The sequence below is a fragment of the Fukomys damarensis genome, unplaced genomic scaffold (assembly GCF_012274545.1).
Source record: "Fukomys damarensis isolate Sample0158 unplaced genomic scaffold, DMR_v1.0_HiC HiC_scaffold_32, whole genome shotgun sequence".
Classification (NCBI taxonomy): Eukaryota; Metazoa; Chordata; class Mammalia; order Rodentia; family Bathyergidae; genus Fukomys; species Fukomys damarensis.
Genome location: NW_022900944.1, coordinates 198503 through 219012, shown reverse-complemented (window position 1 = coordinate 219012; position 20510 = coordinate 198503). Strand labels below are relative to the sequence as shown.

The 20510-nt window shown below is 44.7% G+C and overlaps 1 protein-coding gene across 1 annotated transcript in view; it reads left to right on the top strand.

The window, feature by feature from the left end:
- The window catches only part of Tspan5 (tetraspanin 5), a 39744-nt gene extending 20094 nt beyond the window's left edge, over positions 1 to 19650 (top strand). Inside the window, exons 4-9 of the mRNA XM_019210193.2 lie at positions 6726 to 6872; positions 11504 to 11674; positions 13741 to 13866; positions 15705 to 15752; positions 15847 to 15963; positions 19418 to 19650. Of these exons, the coding sequence (XP_019065738.2) occupies positions 6726 to 6872; positions 11504 to 11674; positions 13741 to 13866; positions 15705 to 15752; positions 15847 to 15963; positions 19418 to 19483 (675 nt within the window). The 3' untranslated portion in view covers positions 19484 to 19650. The remainder of the gene's footprint in view (positions 1 to 6725; positions 6873 to 11503; positions 11675 to 13740; positions 13867 to 15704; positions 15753 to 15846; positions 15964 to 19417) is intronic.
- The last annotated feature ends 860 nt before the right edge of the window (positions 19651 to 20510 follow it).

Sequence of the window (20510 nt, the reverse complement as noted above, 5' to 3'; positions counted from 1 at the left end):
GGAAAAAAACAAAAAACCCACAGACACCCCTGAAGTGCATTGGTTTGGAACCCTCTGGAACTTTGTTTGCCTGTTTCTTTCTATGCATGCGTAGAGACCTCTTCAAGAGGAAATCACTGCAAAGAACATATTCTGTTATTACAGAGTCATGGGGCGAGGGAGGGCTGGTCTTGTTTTTTACTGAGGCAGGCTGTGTTCCTCAAACCATTGCACTGCCCATCACACAGGTAGGGTGTGGCCCTGCTGCAGGGAGGCCACCCCAGAGCAGTGAGTCCCACATCCAGTGTGCCCAGGGGCTGCCACAACCCTGACTCCCTGGCTCCTGCAGCCCCACCCCATGTGCTCTCGCCTTCCACCCAACCCTGCCTTTTCCCTACTCGCGACTCTCCCTACCGCCTTTCTTCTATGAGTCTTTGGTTATTTTCAGTTCCCCTCAAAAGATAATTAGCATACCCCTCCATCTGGCATGACCACAACTTTCCTTCAGAGGAGCTCAGAGAAGAAAGTGCTCGGAGAAAAACTCTGCAACACAGCTCGATTAAACTCTCTTCTCAGGAGCTTGGGTAACATGCAGCAACTTCGTCTCATTCTCATGTAATAGTGATGATAACGAAGACAGCAATAGAGTTTTATTGAATTCTTAAGAGTGTTTGGATTTACTTGGATTATTTTCTTCATCTCCATAAAAACCTTATGACACAGTATATCATTTCACAAATGTGAAAATTGAGGGTTAGGCAGATAAGGTAACTCAACGAAGATCATATACCTAGGAAGTGAGTAGAATTGAGATTCAACGCCAGACAGACAAAGGATAACAAGTACAGGGGAGGATGGAGAACAGTGTGGCAGTTGCTCAAAAAATTTAGAATACAACTTCCAAATGGCCTGGAAGTCACGCTGCTGAGTATATATTCAAATGAGATGAAATCAGTGTATCAAAGAGACATCTGCACTCATGTGCAATCAAAGAGACAGCACTATTTACAATAGCGAGAAAGTGGAAGTGATCTAAGTATCCACCAGCTGATGGGTGGACAGAGAAAATGTGGTACACACACACAGTGGAATACTGTGCAGTCACAAGATGAAATTCTGTCGTTTGTGACCACACAGATTGAACGGGAGATCATTATGTTGTGAAAGAAGTTAGGTGCAAAAACCCAAGTACTTCATTATCTCTCTTGTGGGTGGGATATAAGAGAAGTTAGTCTTAGAAGTGGAGAGACAAAGGTTGGTCAATGGGTGCTAAGTTGCAGTTAGGAACAAGAAGTTCTAGGGCTCTGTTGCACAATGGGTGACCATATCTATAAATAATAGCTATTTCAGAAAGCCAGTGGAAAGGATTTTGAATATTTTTATCCTAAAGAAACGATGTCTAATACATGTGTTTGCCCTGATTTAAACACTACACAAGGTTTACATGTCTCAAAAAATTAAATTGTACTCCAAAAGTATGTACAATTTTATATTTTTATGTATTAGTTTAAAAATTAAATTAAAAAATAGCAGTACTGTGGTAGTGTCTGTCTGCCTCACATGTGGCCTGGACATGGGAAATTTCGAGTGCGTCCCGAGGGCTTGAGTGCTGTGTGGGTTGACTTGGGAAGGCTCTCCACCCACTCGGGCATGTTTGTCTGCCTTCCTGGGGCATCAAAGTCTCTTTCCACCTTGAGGGACACAAGCGGGCACATTGTTGTTTGTCTCCCTGACTTTTGTTACAACGCTGCTGCCTCGGACATCCTCCTTCTCTGCAGACGCGTACTGGCCCCTTTTCCCGGTGATACTGTGTGGCACCTCATGCACAATGGAAATCACTGTTCCCCCTGGAGCACCCTTTCTGTAAGTTGCAAACGGAGGCATTGATGCATGGAGAGCTAGTTGTCCAGAAGCTGACTTGAGGAATGGCCAGTCTGGTGGATGTATTTTTCTTTCAAACTGACTGCTATTCATATGTCTTTAGAGCAGTGCTTTATGTTATGGTCAGTTTGTTTCTCCCTCTGATCTCTGCACAGCTGTGAGGTTAGAGGCAGGAGAGAAGACCAGAGGTCCTAGGAACAATGACATGGAGCTATACAGTGTGGATATGAAGGATGTTTGAACATGTTCCTTTATACCCGTTCTTATAAAAGTAGTCTTCATATATTATTAAATATATGTGTAAGAATTCCTCTTGTATTCTGAATTTGCACTCTTTTGAATGTATTTTTCTCATGTTACTTTTTTCCTTGTCTCTGCTACTGCTGGTCAAAGTCCCATTTCTGTATCAGCCAAAACAAATGATTACAGGAGATGCCTTGGCCAGCAGCTCAGCCTGTTGCCTGTGTACCCCATCTGCTGAACAGTTGGCTCCATGAAGTGGAGCTTTCTGACATTACCTGCCCAGCCATACCTTGACTCCCTTAGCTCCGGAGCTCAACCTCCTATACAGGTTTCAGATACATGAAAAATAAGAACTTGCTGTGCCTTTCCCATGCCAGGGCACTCTGTGTACCCTGCTAACTCAGCAGCAGTTCGGGATAGAGAAAAGACTGACTAGATGGCATTTGGTTTGTTTTTGTTTTTGTTTTTGTTTTCCCAGTAAGCTGCAGTTTTAAAAGTTGGTTTTTAAATTCGAGGTGAACATTCTGGTTTACATGGAGAAGTGGGGTGAGAGCAGGCTGCGTGTTAGAGCTTTCATCAGAAATGCTCACCGTCCGCGTTCGTGAGTTCACTGAAGACTGTTTACACTGTTTCACTGCGAGGTTGACTCCAAATAGCCCACTGGGTAAAGCAACCATTTTAAAGCCAGCACTCCCCTCTGCCCATCCCCGCCACATTTAAAAAGTGAGCTTTAGTTTTGGCCACATATGTGCCACCCCTGCACATGGGTGCATTTGCAGGGAATGCTGCAGCTGGCTTATTCCGTGCTGTTGTATTCCGAGGACCCGAGAAAACCCTTCTAAGAGCCATGGAGTAACAAGCAGTGACACCCAGGGACCTAGGATTTAGGATGCTGTTGGAATCTTCCCTCCCCGCCCCAGGCTTTGTTTCTTCCTAAGCCCTGGCTTTCTTGACGCAGACCACACGGTGAAAACACCGGCTCAACCCCTGGACAGAGACTCCTGGCCTAAGTCCAGGCCTCCAAGGAGGGGCTCAGTGAGGGAAGTGGCAGCTCTGCGGAGGGGGCTGCGGAGTGAATGGAGGGCAGAAGGAAGCCTCGCTCTGAGGAGGACGTGTTGCCCAGCAGAAGGTGTGCACGGCTTCTACTGTCCTTCTTTCAGATTCTTGTTAACTACAAGCCTTAATTATATTTATTCTTCAACAAGCTTGTGCTAGACTCCTCGATTGTTAAATTGAGCTTAACAAAATTAGAAAGTCCAATGAGAGGCCCCGTTTGTGAAGCCTCCAGAGGGCTGGCCTGTTAGCGCTGCATCATATTTATAACCCAGCATTGTTGTTGCCAGGGTTCTTTGGTTCTGTGCAGTCTTCCTGCTCTTAGAAACAGTAAAGCTGCATTGTGCAGATGTCTTTTCCACTTCTCTGTCTAGGTGGTAAGCCTCATGCCAAGGGAAACAACTGCTTGGGCGTTGACTTCACAGTGTGTCTGAGATTTGAATTTCTGGCTATAGTTAATACTATATTGTTAACTATGAGGGTTTTGTTTTGTTTGTTTCCATTTGGTACTGGGGATTGAACCTAGGGGGTGCTGACCTACATTCTCAGCCCCCTCTTTAAATTTGAGACAAGGTTTCACCAAGTTGCCCAGGCTGAACTTGAATTTGTCATCCTGCCTCCGCCTCCCAGTGAATTCATAACTGGGGTTATAGGTGTGCACTGCCCTTCCTGGCAATAATCTATGAGCACTTGAAAAATGCTGAAAATGGATGTAATGTGTTCTCATCATAAAATAGATAATGTGTAAGTTAGCTACATTTAGTCATTCCGCAATGTATATAACTTCAAAACATATTGCGAGGGTAACTACCTACAACTTTATTGATTAAAAAATGCAATAAATAAAATAAAGGATATATTTTTTTTTCACCCAGACCACCCCCCTGAAAAAAAGATTTGAATTAGTTTACAGTTGGTTGCTACCTGGATATATTATTAATCCATTTAAAATAAAGTGCTTAATGGTCTTTCCTATGCTTTATAGAATATTACCCTCCCCACCCCAATTCTTAGTAATATCTGTCTCTAGCCATCTTTTACTGGAATTTAGAAATAAATGAGTAGAATCTGCAGTCTAGGGAGGTCCCCAAATGATTGTAGTTTCTATAGAAACCATTGAAGACCTCTCAATTAAAACTGTCCCTGCAGGCTAGGGAGAATAAGTATTAAAATGAGTTTGAGAAGCCAAATTCTCACCACCCAATTAAACTCAGAAAGGTCAAATGATCAAGGAATCTACTGATAATTGGGGTCATAATTTTTGCCTTTTGGAGATGAATTTTGTCTTGATATTTTGGACATGAGGAGGTTTGTTTGCTTGTTTGCTTCCTTTGCGGAGCTGCCCAGATAATTGCCCCTATTATCTACTAAGGTTAAATCCTTTGTGTGCAGCTGTGGATCATGGAAGGTGGGAACAATCTGATCCTTGCTCAGACTTGAGTACAAGTGAGAAATAAAAAGATCATTAAAAATGGATGAAATCATAGAATAGTATTAACTTGGAAGGAGCCTGAGAGTCATTAAGTCCCAGCTTCCCAGCCACTTTGGCAATCCTGCTGAAAACACAGCTGAGAGGTCACAGCATCAGCTGCCCATAAGAGGAACCCATATTTCTGTGCACAGCTATCTCTAGTTACTGCTGGAGACCTGGTGGCAATAGAGATGGAACTCAGTCCTTCTCTGGTGCTTCCCCTGTGGCTACCTCCTCTTTCTGGTGCCAGGTAAATCAAGTCTACTACTTCTCCCATACATAAGTTAGCTTTTCACATTTTAAAAGTGTTATGTACCTTCAAACCCTCTCTCCAGTAGCTGAACAGGTCCAAAACTTTTAAGACTTTAACCTTGGTGAAGGAAAAGGTTGGTTTTCTTCTAACACTGGGCCTTTAACACTGTTTTGTCTTGACTTCTCTAGCAAGATTTTTCTGTGTCATTTGTACTATATAAGTGGAGAATTGGCCTCCTTATATCTATGTTTCCTTCAGCCTTTGCCCACCTGTAGTGAGCATTCCTAGTTCAGAGCTTGGAAGTCTATGAAACACAAGATTGGACCAAGCCATTGGACTGTGCAGTCCCATAGAGGGTGTGGCTGCCTTCGGTGATGTCACTAGACAAGTGGGTGAGCATCCCCTCCATTCCCCATGCTTTGATAACTTCTCAGTCCTTAGACCCTTGACCTTTTGGAGCTCTTTGTTCTTTTATTTGTGTGTGCTCTGTTACTAACATGCTGCTATTGTTCTTAAGTTGATATGCTCCTAAAAAGCAAACAGAAAAACCTAACAGAATACTCCAAATGTTTCCACAACATTAAAGTGGATTGAAACTTAAAACTCCTAACCTCAGGTATTGATTAGCACTGGGAAGGAAGTACATGAGATCCCAGCTTGGTAAATAAGAAATTCTGAAATAGATGTTCTGTTCTGGTTCCAGAATAACTAATCATGTGACCTTCAGCTCATCACCAGTTCCATTTTCCTCCAGTATAAAATCAGATGAGTAGTTCCTAGTCTTCCAAGTTGTTGGAAGTGCCTTGAAAACAAATGCTTAATATTATTTTGCAGCAAGCTACACCATGATGCTCTGGAGATGTTTTGATGTGGGACTTGAAAACTAATCAAAAAATTAAAATATTGATAATGTTGTTTATTTAAGCCTCAGTTTCAAAATAGTAGTAGCTGGTCCCTGTGCATGAATAATAAGTATATACATCATTTGGAAGGGAAATATCTCATCATTTCTAACAGGTTCCGGGGATATTTGGTGTGGTTTCACACTATAGAGAGAAAGGATTTCAGTAAGTGGCAGCACTATTTGTGGAGAAATACAATTAAATTACTCTGGGCTCCTTTGGTAGTTTGGGGTGAAGAATAATAGGGTTGACTTTTTTCACTTGTTAGGAACTGCTTCTGAGAACTAAAGGTTGAACGAGCACCCATCAGCACGAATCACATAAGTGGGCTTTGGGGCTCTGCATCGTCACAGGCTCTGCTCTGATGGGTCCTGGGGTTTGGGTTTCTCCTTACACAGCTGGGAGGTACCCTGAAGTGGCCAGCTGCCAACATCTGCAAGCCTGGGACTGAGGATGATGCCCCTTCCTTTGAGGGTGTCACAGGTGTTTTTCTCATACTCATTTTTTGCTCAACACTATTTATACTTGAGGACATAGAAGAAAAAGTAACATCCATGTTTCCTCTCTGTACAAGGTCTGAGGGGGTCTCTCTTTTTTTTTTTTTTTTTTTTTTTTGGCTTTGTAGAATTTTGCCAAAAAGATAAATATATTTAGATCTTGAAATCAGCAGATACATTTCCTTCCTCCCTTTTCCCTTTCCTTGTTGTCTTTTTCTCCTCCCTTCCTCGCCCTTTTCTGTTTCCTTCTTCCTTCCCTTGCCTGCCCGGCCCTTTCTCCTTTTCCCTCTCCTTTTTTCTTTGCAGTGTCTCACACATGCTGCCTGATAATCAGCTGACCTCTGAAGCTTTTCTTTGGGAGAGGGAGAAAGGCAAATGCAGTACTGCACACTTGTGAGCACACAGCTCTCACATCCTGGCGCATTATGTGTTCTTTTCTGTTCCAGGGAGTTCTGTCCAACATCTCCTCGATCACCGACCTCGGCGGCTTTGACCCAGTGTGGCTCTTCCTAGTGGTGGGAGGAGTGATGTTCATCTTGGGGTTTGCAGGGTGCATTGGGGCACTGCGGGAGAACACCTTTCTCCTGAAGTTTGTAAGTATCTGTCTCTGCTTTCAGCTTGAATCCAGACTCTCACCTTAAGAGGTGAGATGGTGGCCGGGATTTAGCTCAGTGGTTCCCCTGCCTGCCTTGTGGTGCAAGGAACTGAGTTCAATCCCCAGTACCAAAAAAAAAAAAAAAAAAAAAAAGGAGTTCTGTCCAACATCTCCTCGATCACCGACCTCGGCGGCTTTGACCCAGTGTGGCTCTTCCTAGTGGTGGGAGGAGTGATGTTCATCTTGGGGTTTGCAGGGTGCATTGGGGCACTGCGGGAGAACACCTTTCTCCTGAAGTTTGTAAGTATCTGTCTCTGCTTTCAGCTTGAATCCAGACTCTCACCTTAAGAGGTGAGATGGTGGCCGGGATTTAGCTCAGTGGTTCCCCTGCCTGCCTTGTGGTGCAAGGAACTGAGTTCAATCCCCAGTACCAAAAAAAAAAAAAAAAGAAGAAGAAGAGGTGATGGTGCCGTACCACAGCCACTCACACAAGCAGGGCCAGGTCCTGTTTATCTTGAAGGAGGCCCTGTGTGTTGTGCTCCCTCCACCTCCACCCTGGACATGCCTACTTCGTGCTAGTAATGTTCCTACCTGTGCCATGCATGGAGGGTCTAATAGTATGTGCATGTCCTCCTCCTCTTCATGATTTCCCCCTACAATAAATAGCAAGCTGTGCAGGTGGGTGATCTAGAGAACCATGCATGGGCACAGGGATGCTGAACTGTCCAGGTTAAACATGTAAGTAGTAAGTTTTAGTAAATATGGAGAATAGTAAAAGTAAATCTCTGTTGTTCTTGGCCAGTACAAAGTTCTCCTTCATAGGACTGACATAATGTTTAGACTATTTATGGAATCTTTATGCTCTGAATAACACTGTTACAGTGGACCTTCAAGTTATGACTGGCCTGACACATGAACCGCTTGTGTTAATTAAGTTAATGGAAGCTTCATCTGCCTCCTCTTATCTACAGCATGTACTGAGGTAAACATCCAGCACTCAGCTGTATTGACTTAGTTACGGCCAGCCCTCAAAAACTGATTGACTTCAGAAGCCAAGGGTCCACTGTGACAGGAATACAGTGCTGCCTCAGTTCATGAACTCCATTTTGCACATGACTCTGGTCACACACTGAACTGGAACTGTCCCCATAAGATCTACATTAAACTTAACCATTAAATTTGATTTAGTTCTCGTCCAACTCAGTTTGCAACTAGAATTGTGGAAAGAATCAATTTCATGAACCAAGATAGCACTTTTATTTGTAGACGAGGGATTTCACTAGGAGGTACATAAATATGAGAAGTGAAGGTAGAGAATAAAAAGTAAAAGCCTTCCATTTGGAGACCCCTTCCAAGAACACTTGGCATATGACACGTTTTTGTGTAGTGAAGTAGAACTGTGGTTAAGAGACACATGAGTGTGCTCATCAGTGTGTGACTTGGCACTATGGTCCCATGTGTGAAGTGTCCACGGCCCTCAAGAACAGAAAAAAGATCAAAAGGACCTCCCATCCTCCAGTGGTGAGGGAAGATGCTTAGGAATTTCCAGGAACCATTTTTCTATAACATTGCAGATTACTAGAATCACTTTCAATCCAAAGCACTGATGGCATACCTTTGGCACATGTGTTTTTCTTTTAATACACAAATATGTTAATGTATGAGTTGTCCTTTCTCAACTAAAACCTCAGTATTCAGGTTTGCAATAAATAAATGAGTTTTGGGTTGCAATTTGGGCACTCGTCTCTAAAAGGTTCACCATCACTGATCTAGGGTCATTTCCTTTAAAACCAGAGCATATTCTAGAACTAGTTCCAATAGCCATTCCATATGTGATTCTCCTCCCTGTTATCCTCTGACACCTTTCCTTGAAAATGCATTAATAAGATAGGACTCGCTGTGCCTGCCCTGGCTCCTCCATTTCCGATTTGGGCAGCTCTGGCTCATGAAGGTCAGGAAGACGATTCTTTTGAAAGTTCATGTGGCTCATGCTAGTAGGGAAATCTAGGGGTGCCTGTGCTTGGTCTGAGATGCAACTCAATGACAGCTAGTTCTCAATCCTGGTATGTGGACCCTGCTGAGAGTGGGAGTGGGTAGTTTCTTCTGGCTGACCTGCAGATCATCCTTTTACAGACACACACACTTCATCCTCCACCTGGCCAACAACCCACAGAGCCCCGGGAGCACTTTGTCCCTGACCATGCGGCTGCCAGCCTAGCAGCCTTCATGGCATGAGGGAGCTCTAAAGGCTGAGTCCACCTCACTCAGCTTCCAGGTAGCGTATTCGGGCCCTCTTACTTGCCTGCAGGTGTAGCTTCCATGCCCAAAATGTGGGACCCCTTTAATATGATTCATTTGAATGTAGTTTCAGTTACAACAGCACTCCCTTTATAAAATCCACTGTTAGAAATGAACTGTATTATTTCTTGGCCTTTTTACATCTTTGGCAATACTTTAAATGGCCTCTATATATAAAAACTGGACTAGAATTTTTGGGGCCTATGAGAATCAAGTGAATGTCACCATGCCTCTGAACAGCCTCGGAGAGCTGATGCCACAAGACTCTGGAGGGTTGCAGGGGGAAACTGAGGAGCCAAGACCCTGAAATAGAAGCAGAGCTTCCTGGTTGAGACCCAAAATGAAGCCTGCAACTCAGTTTCTGTACCTTTGAACATAAGGGGCTCACAGGCCTGGGGTGTGCATGTTCCTTCGTATGGATTGAATTTGGATAGTGTATTGGATATGTATATTATGTTCATGAGAAAATTTACCAGGGGAACTGGAAGATGAACTTACTAACCGTTAAAGCGGTGAGAGCAAATATCTCCTAAGAACTTTACACAGCTTCTGCCTTGATGGTTTGTATGGGCTCAGATGCACACCAGCTGTGATTTTTGTCATTTTGTGGTGTAATTGCTGGCATATTTGCATGTTTAGGGTGGTCCTCAGAAAAGAGAAGGGGGTTGTTTCACACTAGGAGGGGGCATGGATCAAAAGTGGTGTGAAGTGTTTTTTGATCTTTTTTCCCCTATTAAGTAAAGCTTAATTTGAAGTCCTTGGTAACAATGAGTGATAATTAAGAACTGTTTAGCTTTCATTTCCTGTGATCTCACTGAGGACAGATAATGAGGAGCTCTAAAGGGCTGAACTGAGGCATCTAGAAGTGGGGCCTTGGCCTTGGGGCCCCCGACTTCGCCAGGCGCTGATTTTCTCCCTGGCCCTCCTCCCATTCCCCTCCTCACAGCGCAGCCCATGGTCCCTAGATGAGTCTCTGCCCTGTGATGAGTGGAGTGGCCCCGTCTCCTGCTCCCACCTGCATCCTCCACCCACCCCAGATGAGATAAGACTGTGTCGTCTTCGACAGCAGGAGCCTAGTCTTACCCTTGCTTTTGCAGAGCCCACTTTACCACAGAGTGTGACCCACTGTGGGTCATACAATAAACATTTGCTGAATGAACAACTGTTTTTGCTATTTTTTCTTTTGCTAAGCAATTATATTGTTTCCTTTGCATCTCTTCCCCTGTACATAGCCTCTTGGCTGACTGCTTGGTGTCTGCCTGCTGAGTCCCCTCTGCCTCCTCAGCTACTCCCTGTTCTGTAGCTGCCCAGTAGGTGTGACCCAGAGTCACCCTCCACCGTCATCACCAGAAGAGTCTGCCTGCGGCGTCCCTCTGCTCCCTCGCAGCCCCACTTCTCATAAGCTGTTTTGGCGTGAAAGTTGCAGAAGGTCAGGATGTGGGAGCGTAGGAGGTGGAAGGATCTGTGCGCATGAACATGTCAGTATGACTAAGACAAGGCTCTCCCAAGACCTCTAAATGGAAGAGAAATTTCTCCAGAGTTACGAGCAGTTAGCACAGCGCTCGTGGGTGATAGCCTTCAAGTTGTGTTGGCTCCATTAGCCAGAAGTCTCCCTTCGGCTGAATTTTGATGTTATTTAAAATATTTCCTGAGCTTGGTGTTCCTAAGAGGAAGGTGAATGCAGCTGGCATTACAAGAACACCTTTAACTTGGTTTCGCTTTGCTTTTGTGGTTGGAAATTATGTTCGTGTCATGGTCACACATCCCCACACACAGTTCCTCTTTGACTTCTCCATCTAGATCTGTTATTTTACACTGCACAGCAGGTGCAAAGGAAAACTAAAATGGTGTTTTAATCCATAAAAGGGATATGTTGCACATAGCATCAATACCACAGTAAGAGTGATAGGCAACTGCAAAATATTGGGATGATCTATCTTTTAACTTAGGAGAAGGCTTATTAAAGCAGGGGCAGGTCACTGCTGAAGAGTCTGGCAGTGTATTAATCCCAAGAAATTCACTAGGCCTTGATGTGGGTCTGCTGAGCAATTCCTATTATTCATGTTTGCTTATGGATTTAGCTGGTTAATTATCAAACAAAACACTAGAGACTCTAGAATGTGATTATGAAGTGATTTTTAATTTTTAAAATCCTTTATTGGAATGTAATATTCTATTAACAAATTTTGAGAAACTGAAGATTATCTGCTTTGGAGATGTGTAACAATCAAATATAATTACAAACCTTTTCAGAGGGGAACGAACCATTTAACTACATATGATCAAAACAGCCCTTGTAACTGCTCTCTGTGTATGTGTCTTTTGTCTTAGTTTTCTGTGTTCCTGGGAATTATTTTCTTCCTGGAGCTCACTGCTGGGGTTTTGGCATTTGTTTTCAAAGACTGGATCAAAGACCAGCTGTATTTCTTTATAAACAACAACATCAGAGCATACAGGGATGATATTGATTTGCAAAACCTCATAGACTTCACCCAGGAATATGTAAGTTTAAATTTGGTTTATTCTCAAGTTGACAATCTTAACAAAGGGATGGTTTCTGTAATACTCTTCTGGCTCTGCATCTCTGCCAGCTGGAAATTGCCTCTGACTTTTCTGCATGGCTTTTTGTTTGTTTATTCTTTTCTCAGTTGCTTTATGACTCACAGGATTTGTACCCTACATGGAAATATTCTGCTTTTACTTGTTTCAATTTCTGTTCAGTTAGAGGAACAAAGAGGACAATTCTTAAGCAAAAGGTGATAATCACAGCTGTCCTTGCCTACTTGCCTTTGAAGACAGCTATTTTGCAGTAGGCATAATAAGGTTTTACTTGGTTATTAAATATGGGTTCTCTCTTGTTCCTGACCACCCTGTTTTGTAACTTTCCGTACTTTACAGGTCATATTGACATACTTAGTTGGATATTTGTCCAAAAGGTTCCTAAAAGATGCCTACCCGCTATTATAGCAAATGAAATTAAAACCCAAAGTTTAGAAGCTTCTCAGCCCCAGGAGAAGCTCTAAGCAGTGGAGAATCTGTGCGAGAGTCCTGCCCACCCTTCAGCTGTCTGAACCTGACTGTATGACGGCTTCTGCCATGCAGAGAGAGTGGTAGAGCCCATTGCACTCAAAATCAAAATGGTAAAATGGAGGGCCCTGGAAATACCAGGTCTCAGGAACCTTGGGCTCATAGAACCTCAGTAGTGAAATGGAAGTAATAATAGCTACTGTCTAACTTGCGGGGAGTCATAACACTCTCATAAGATGTACGTGGTTTTATATTAGGCCTGTGTGGGTTCAACAGTTCTCCATTATGCACTGGGGCCACCTTGGACAAAGGGAGGGCATCCTTATTTGTGCCCAGCACCTAGCTGAGCTGCGTTAGTTTTCTTTGATGGTGGCAGCAGTTGCCTGGGGTAAGCTGTGGCTCAGTGTGAGCTTGAGCCTAGGTTATGAGTGCAAGCCTACACCTCCCAGGTGGTTTCCTGCACTGTGCATGACACATCTGATAGAGCTTTGTACTTACCAGGCACAGCCCAGCCCCAGAGGACCAGATGAGGCTCAAGAACATGCGTCTACATGTTCTCCTGAAACATTATTTGTTCTGCTCCAAAATACTATTGTTTCACATGATTATATTTGTGTAGCATGGGGTTTAATGTTTTGAAGAAGTCAAGGCTTAGTATTTATTTAACTAAGATCTAAAGGTGGGTAAGCTCAGGGGAGTGAGCAAGGGACCGCTGGGGTAACCCTTAAATCAAGCCCCATTCATTATGACTGAATTTAATAGCTCATGTTATCGTTTTTAATTAGATAACTTACTTAAGGTTGAAAAATGCAAACTTATGTTTTTGTTTTTAATAATTCAAGGCAGAAATAAACTGTAATGAAAACTAAACCTGAGGCCAAGGACATACTGTATTCCCTATCTTTTGTTTGCTTTTGTGGCACTGGGAGTTGAACCCAGGGCCTTGTTCATGCCAGGCAAGTGCTTCACTAGTGACTTACACCCTAGTCCACATAGCCACTATGTTGATTTTGATAACAGTTTCACAATATATGTATGTCAGAACTTACCAAGTTATACACTTTGAAAATGTGTGGGGTACTGTAGGTCAGATATACCTCAATAAATTGGGTTTTTAAAAAACATTAAAGTGTGGAGATCAAAATTTTAACCCTACTACAACCTCAGTTGCCTTCTTCAGACTGTACCACTGTTGTTGGTATCTTATTTGTGCTTCTAGAATGTTCTGATTTATCCTTCTAGAATGTACACAAGCCAAACATGTCTTGTTCTAACAGACCTGGCTGTACAATCCCTTCTCCCTCTTATTCTGTGGGGCTCATCAGTTGTTTAAATCACATGCTGAAACACCTTCAGTCTTACTTTGGAAGCTCTTTACAGGGATTGTTTAGGTGCAGTGTGGCTTAAAAATGATTCTGAGACAGAAGAAAATGTTGGAGCTGGCAGGGGCTGGGAGCTGTTCTGGAGGGCGTGCAGGGTGTGAGCGCAGCTGCCTGGCTGCTCCAAATGGAGATGTTCTAATTCTCTCCTGTTTGCTCTAGTGGCAGTGCTGTGGGGCTTTTGGAGCTGATGATTGGAACCTAAATATTTACTTCAATTGCACAGATTCCAATGCAAGTCGAGAGCGATGTGGTGTACCGTTCTCCTGCTGCACTAAAGACCCAGCGGTAAGCAAAAGCCACAGATTGTTGGCCTCTGCATCACACTGTGTGCAGATGGCTACAGGAGTTTTCTCATGGAACTGCTTCTTACCTGCTTGTGCCTAATTGTAGCTTCTCTAGTGAGTGCAACGTTCACATCTTTCTGAGAAAAGCAATAACTGCAGGGGTTATTTTGGCAAAACATTCAGGCTCTTTCTCAAAGCCTATGTGCACTGGCTCATTTAAGTTCATAACATTATAGTAGGAGCCACCACTGCTGTTCTCCCTATTAGGTAAGAAAGGGACTTGCCAAGCTCACACCCATAACAGGGGTTGAATGGGGTGCCGGCCCAGGTGCCCTCCTTTGTCACCCATCATCTCTTCCATAGGGAGCTCAGAGCCGTGGTTTGGGATTTGTAACCCCTTTTCTTCTGGGTAAATTCCAGGGGGAACACGAAGAGCAGGAGGGGTGTAAGACAGGATCGGGCTGGACTCCTTAGCCAGACCACAGCTGCCCAGACTTCAGTGTCATACTTACTACTGTTCATGTTCTGTTTTTAAAACAAAGATATGTAAAATCCATTAGTAAGCCACCCCTTCCACCACGGATTTGGTTAGAGATGGGTCAAACCATGCTTCTGGTGTGTAGAATAACTGTAGACACAGTCCGTCCTGCAGGTGAGAGGCCAGGCTCACCCGTGGGTAGGATGTGGGTGTGAGGGGTGCTCCTGCACTCACCGGGGAGCTCGTGGCTGCAGCCTGTCTGGACTCGTCAGCCTTTCTGTGGCCCTTTTATTCCCCAGTGTCCTGCCCAAGGCCTGCCCTTGTCCCGGGAAGCTGAGCTAAGTGAGTGTGGTGAAGGCCTGGTCTTGGGGGCAGCAGACCTTCCTCAGGCTGCTCGTTGGGAGTCATCCTGCACAGTTCTTTCAGGCTGCAGGAGATAGCATCCCTGAGGATGTGCTCCCTGGCCCTGACTCCTTCCTGCTGCCTCATTCCTCCCAGGAAGCCAGCTAGGTGGATGGTACGCACCTCTAAGCCTGAGGTACCCACCAGACCCCCATCACCACCGTGCAGTGCCTTCCCATCTCCAGCACCTGCCTGGCTAGCAGTCCCCTGGAGGAACTCAGACGTGCTCAAAGCTTTAGGCCTCTCCTTCAGTCACAGGTTTTCCTGTTCCATGAGCTCAGAGCTAAGAAAACCCACTTTATTGCCACAGAAGGAAGAAAAGGGTAACCCTAAAAAGCAGAGCATAGCCTCTGTGTCCTTTCTGTTTGGTTTTTATCCACACCCACATTGCCCTAAACCCCATAAGCTTCTTGAGGTTCGTGACACTTGAATCCTGAGCTTCCTTTTTTCCAAAAGAACTCACAATTTTTTTTTATATTCCCTGAGCTTCAGTCTGTCTCATTTGTAAAACAGGGCATGTTTTACAACTTGTGAAGACTGTTACAATGATGACAAGCTTAAATATCCCGTGGTTTCCCTTACACGAGCAACCCAATATATAAGTAAAGAGAAAATAAAAGATAAATAATAAGAAATAGGGAGACAGATGCTCCCTGTGTGGGAAGGGGATTAGGAGATGAGAAGGAGGAAGGGGCCGAAAAAGCATTGTGATGTGTTGTGTCCATGTACCAATTCCCCACAAGCAGTGTCCTGGAATCCCCATGTGTTGGAAACATACCAATAAATGAAAAGTGAAAGGGAAGAACTGTGTGCACAACACATACAAAGCTTTTACCTACAGCCTGGTCTGTGACCTGACGCTCCTGTACAAAGGCCCCTGACCGGTCTTCTGTGCAGTCCTCCCCGAGCTTCCTGCTTCCTGGGAGTGAGTGTCACTGTTCTCTTTGTTTCTTCCCCAGGAAGATGTCATCAACACTCAATGTGGCTATGACGCCAGGCAGAAACCAGTAAGTGGACTCTTAGCACACAGGGGGTAAGCAGAAGCTTTGCACACGCATAGGGCTGTACTGGTGACCTCTGCTGTCCTCTTCCCTTCTGAAGGAAGTCGACCAGCAGATTGTAATCTACACGAAAGGCTGTGTGCCCCAGTTTGAGAAGTGGCTCCAGGACAATTTAACCATCGTGGCTGGCATCTTCATAGGCATTGCACTGCTGCAGGTAAGACAGGCACCCTGAGGGGGGAAGTACAGGGAGCGATGCCCAGGAGAGCCCTCACCAGGACAGGAGCTTCACTGACTCACCTGCATGTCACTGCTTAAGACATGTTGGAGGGCTGGGGGTAGACCTAAAGTATTTGCTTTGCATTTGATTAAGGGTCTGCCGAGATCCTGAAATAATTTAGGAAGCTGTTTTCCTTTGCAGGGTGGAGGACTGGGTCACAGGTTACCTCTGCTATTCTGTCCTTTCTGTAGGCTTCGTGACACTGCATGTGGTAACTGGGGCAGATGTGGGTGGTCAGCATGGAGCCTGCAGAGGGCCTGAGGCTTTGGGAGTTCCTCGATGTCTTCCTGGACCAGCTTGCTGAAGTGCCAGCCAGAGAGGGAGGGCATGTGTCCTTGTGGGTGGTCTTATGGCTGGGCTCTTTGTTGTTTTATGTTTGGTACTGGGGATCAAACTCAGGTCCTTGCACTTGCGAGGCAGGTGGTGGCTTGGCTCTTTGTGTTGATATGACACTTTCCTTAGAGGATCACAAACAGGGCACATAGAGGAGACCTAAATAAATGGAAAGGTGTCCCTATCACAATTGCAATTGGCTTTTTATCAGTAATGGACAAGCTACCCTGCGAAAATGCAAGGGACCCAGAATCATCAAAGCAAACTTTAAAAAAGAACAAAGTGGGAGAATTCATGCTTCCCAGTCAATACTTATTACACAGCTACAGCAGTGAAGATGCTGTGTACTTCAGTAAGCTTAGCCACTATAGACCCCTGGGATAGAATCGAAAGTCTGGGCATGGCCTTGTGTCTGGTCAGTTGATTTTTGACAAAGGAACCAAAACTACTCACGGGGAAAAAAAATAGTCTTTTCAACAAATAATGCTAGAAGTACTGAATATTAGACCCCTACCTCATCTCATGTATAAATATAACATAAAATAAATCAAAGCTATAAATATAGACAGGCATGGTGAGAATACCTGTACTCTAGTTATTTGGGTAAATTACTTGAGTGTACAAGTTTGAGACCGGTCTAGCTAACATAGCGAGACCCTATCTTTTAAAAAAAAAAAAAGGACCTAAATACAAGATTTAAAGCGGTGTGAAAGCCTAGAATAAAACACAGCATAGATAATGAATCATTGTGATTTGGGGTTATGCAGTGTTACTTTAGGTATGACAGCAAAAACAAGCAACCAAAGAAAATGTACGTAGATGAGATTTCATCAAAATTAAAATTTTTTGTGTTGAAAATGATACTCTCATGCTATATCCTGCACGGTGTAGGGTCCAAAGCTGGGGAGAGTCATGGTAAAAGAAAGAAACAAACTAAGACTATTCTTGAAGGGTGGGACCAGGTGGAACCAGAGCTTGTGGGAGCTAATGGCCGCCTGGAGTCCCACGCACTCTTTATCTAGCGGGAAAGGCAAACAGGAAGGCGGGGCAAATAGTACTACGTGGCCTATGTGGCCTAGGCAGAACGTAGCATGATTGTTTCGTGATGGGGCATGCCCAGGAAGGGAACAGCGAAGCATAGTTGTGTAACTGTCTCCCGGGGCTGTGCCATCCAGCGTCTACAATGTGTCTGACTATCTAATCTATGGCGGAAAAAGGGAGTAGGGAGGAGGCAAGGGTCATCTTCAGGCTCCCAAGAATGTGAAGAGATAACCCACAGTATTGTTTATGACCCAACTATAAAAACGACAAATCCAGTTGTAAAATGGACAAAGGGTCTCAGTATATATGCACAAAAAGAGATAGCAACATCATTAGTAATTTAAAATGCAGATCAAGGCTTCAGGGAGATGCCATTCCATTTCAACTAGGGTGGTTATAATTAAAAAGACACACAATAAAGGATGTTGGTTAGGATGTGGACAAGTATTCTCAGGTATTGCCAGAGGGACTACAAATGGAAAACACTTTGTCAGTTCTTCAGAAAATTAAACATAGAGTTACAAGACCAGCACTTCTTTTAGGAATGTACCCAAAAGATTGAAAATTTTTATTCACAAAGAAATGTTCATAGCAGCATTACTCATAATAGCAAAAAATAGAAACAGTACAAATATCCTTTAACTGATGAATAGATAATCAAAATGTGGGATATACATAAGCTGGAATATTATTCAGCCATCAAAAAGGAACAGGCTGGCCAGGCATTGTTTTGAAGAGTCAGCATGACTTTCTGCTTCTACAGTGCTTAGAGAGAACATGGCAGTCGCCTCCCACTTGAGTAGGCCACTCAAAGCCAGGTCCTTCACTGCCTCAGATCTTTTCTACTGCAGTGCTGTTTCTTCTCAGCTAGGCCCACGCCCCTCTCATGTGCACCAGAACTTGAGGCCACCTTGGCTTCCATGTCACCCTGTAGCTCAGTGCCTTCTGTGTCTGTCTGTCCACACGCAGAGCTTTCCTGGTGATAGTGTATCTTTGCAGAACTTTACAAGTCTCTGGTGTCTAGAGAGAGGGAGCCATACACCAATAGGACTGTGGAGCCAGCCTGCAGGACACCAGACTCCAGACCTGGCAGGGAGACCACTGAGCACAGTGGGGTGTGGGTTACACTGGGGCAAAAGCCCCAATCACTGACCACTGGCAAAAATGACCCCACTGTGGGAACTCCATCAGAACTGACCGACCACATGACAGAGGTGTACAGGTTGGAGCCCCTGAACCTGCTGCAGCAGAAACTGTCTGCCAAGTGTAGCCTGGAAGATGGTAGAAGAGACAGCTGAGATTTGGGGTGCCTTCCCTGGTCCCCAAGGCTGGGCATGTGTCATGCTCTCCTCAGCTTTTCTGTAGGTTATCCCAGAACATTCTCCAAAGTACTTGAATTTGTATTCTACTGACCCAAATAAAGAAATCTGGGGCTGGGAGTGGTAGCACACACCTAGAATCCCAGCACTCTGGGAGGCTGATGCAGGAGGAGTTCACAGTTAAGCCTATCCTGGGCAATTTAGACTCTCTCTCAAGATTAAAAACTTAAAACGTGCTGGGGATGTAGCTCAATGTGGAGACACTGGCTTCAGCCCCCAATACAGCAAAAAGAAAAAAAATCCAAAGAAGGAGTGGACCGTTGATAGATGTGGATGAACCTTGAAAAGCTTTACTCCACAGAAGAAGACACCAGCACTGCACATTGTGTGGGCCTCTCAGCCTGTGATGTCCGATGGACAGACCCTAAGTCACAGCAGAGGAGTAGGTGCCAGGGCGTGGGGACAGGGAAACGGGAAGACTGTTCATTGGTACAAGGTTTGTTTGAGGGCAGTGGAAATGCTCGTAATTAGACAGCTTTGTGAACATACTGAGGCCTGCAGTTACCTTAAAAGGATGTGATTACCATGTATGAGTTGTATGCCAGTTTCTAGAATGTCAAATTGCAACAGTGGGACACTGGCCAAGGAGAACCCTCGCGTGAAGGCCTTTGCTGACTCACTTCTTTATCCGTCCTCAGGTTTTCGGGATATGCCTGGCCCAGAACTTAGTTAGTGACATTGAAGCCGTCCGGGCCAGCTGGTAGAGCCCTGCGAGACACTGGACTAACCCAGCCCTGTGATTCCCAGGCCGCATGGACCCACACAGCCGCACAGGTGTCCTGCACCCCACCAGACAGAGTTGCCAAAAACTTGCTTCTTGTGGGGCTAAAACTGGGAAATGCTGCTCGCTGACAGAATTTTTTTGTTAAACCAGTATGAAAGCTATCGCGCCATGAATCTCTACTGTAGCCATGAATTTATGGGTGGACAGATGCCTGCCAAAAAGGAAAAGAAGGGAGGGCGGGGAGTCCACATTTACGTGAATTTGTGGAGAACCCATTCCCAGCCTCCTCCCCAGTGACTGGAGGGCAGGCAGAGGCAGGTCTGCTCCCGTCACTCCCTGGAGGGCTGACTTGGAGTCCTGTGGCCTAGTGATGGGTGACTGCTGAGATCCAGCCCCTTTCCTGGGAGAGCAGTGGAGGGAGGCGTCCTCCCTGAGCCTCAAGAAACTGCTGCAACTATCAGCTGAAGAAGAGGGTGGATTGCCTATGGGTTCAGATTTTGCTGTCCTGTAGAGCAAGGGACATGGGTGGGTCTGTGGTCTGTCCTGGGGCATAGCCTTCTGAGAAGCCGTGTTCACCAGACAGGCATTGGAGACTTTGTGACACCATATCCTAGCAGGATCTTTTTTCTAAGTAGACCTGAGCTTTATTTATCTTTGAAATCCAAGGAGAAAATGAGGTTAATGAGAGGCATTAATTAAAAATTCACCCCACACCCCAACAAATTAGTGGTTGGATTCTTTGAAATACTCTGGATTGTGTTGTTTTGTTGTGTTTGTGGGGGTTTTTGTTTTTGTTTCCAAAAGGTGAAGGGTATAATGTGGTTCCTTTTAAGTTTTGCAAGTGTTTTTTTACTGGGCTGGATTTTTTTTTTTTTTTAATAAATTTAACCTGCATGACATGTGAATTTGAATTCACCATCTCCCTTTCCTGCTGTCTTCTACAGACCCTTAAAACTGAGGGTTAGCATTTATCCCGTGGGGTCACAGTCTGGGGCGCTGTGGCCTGG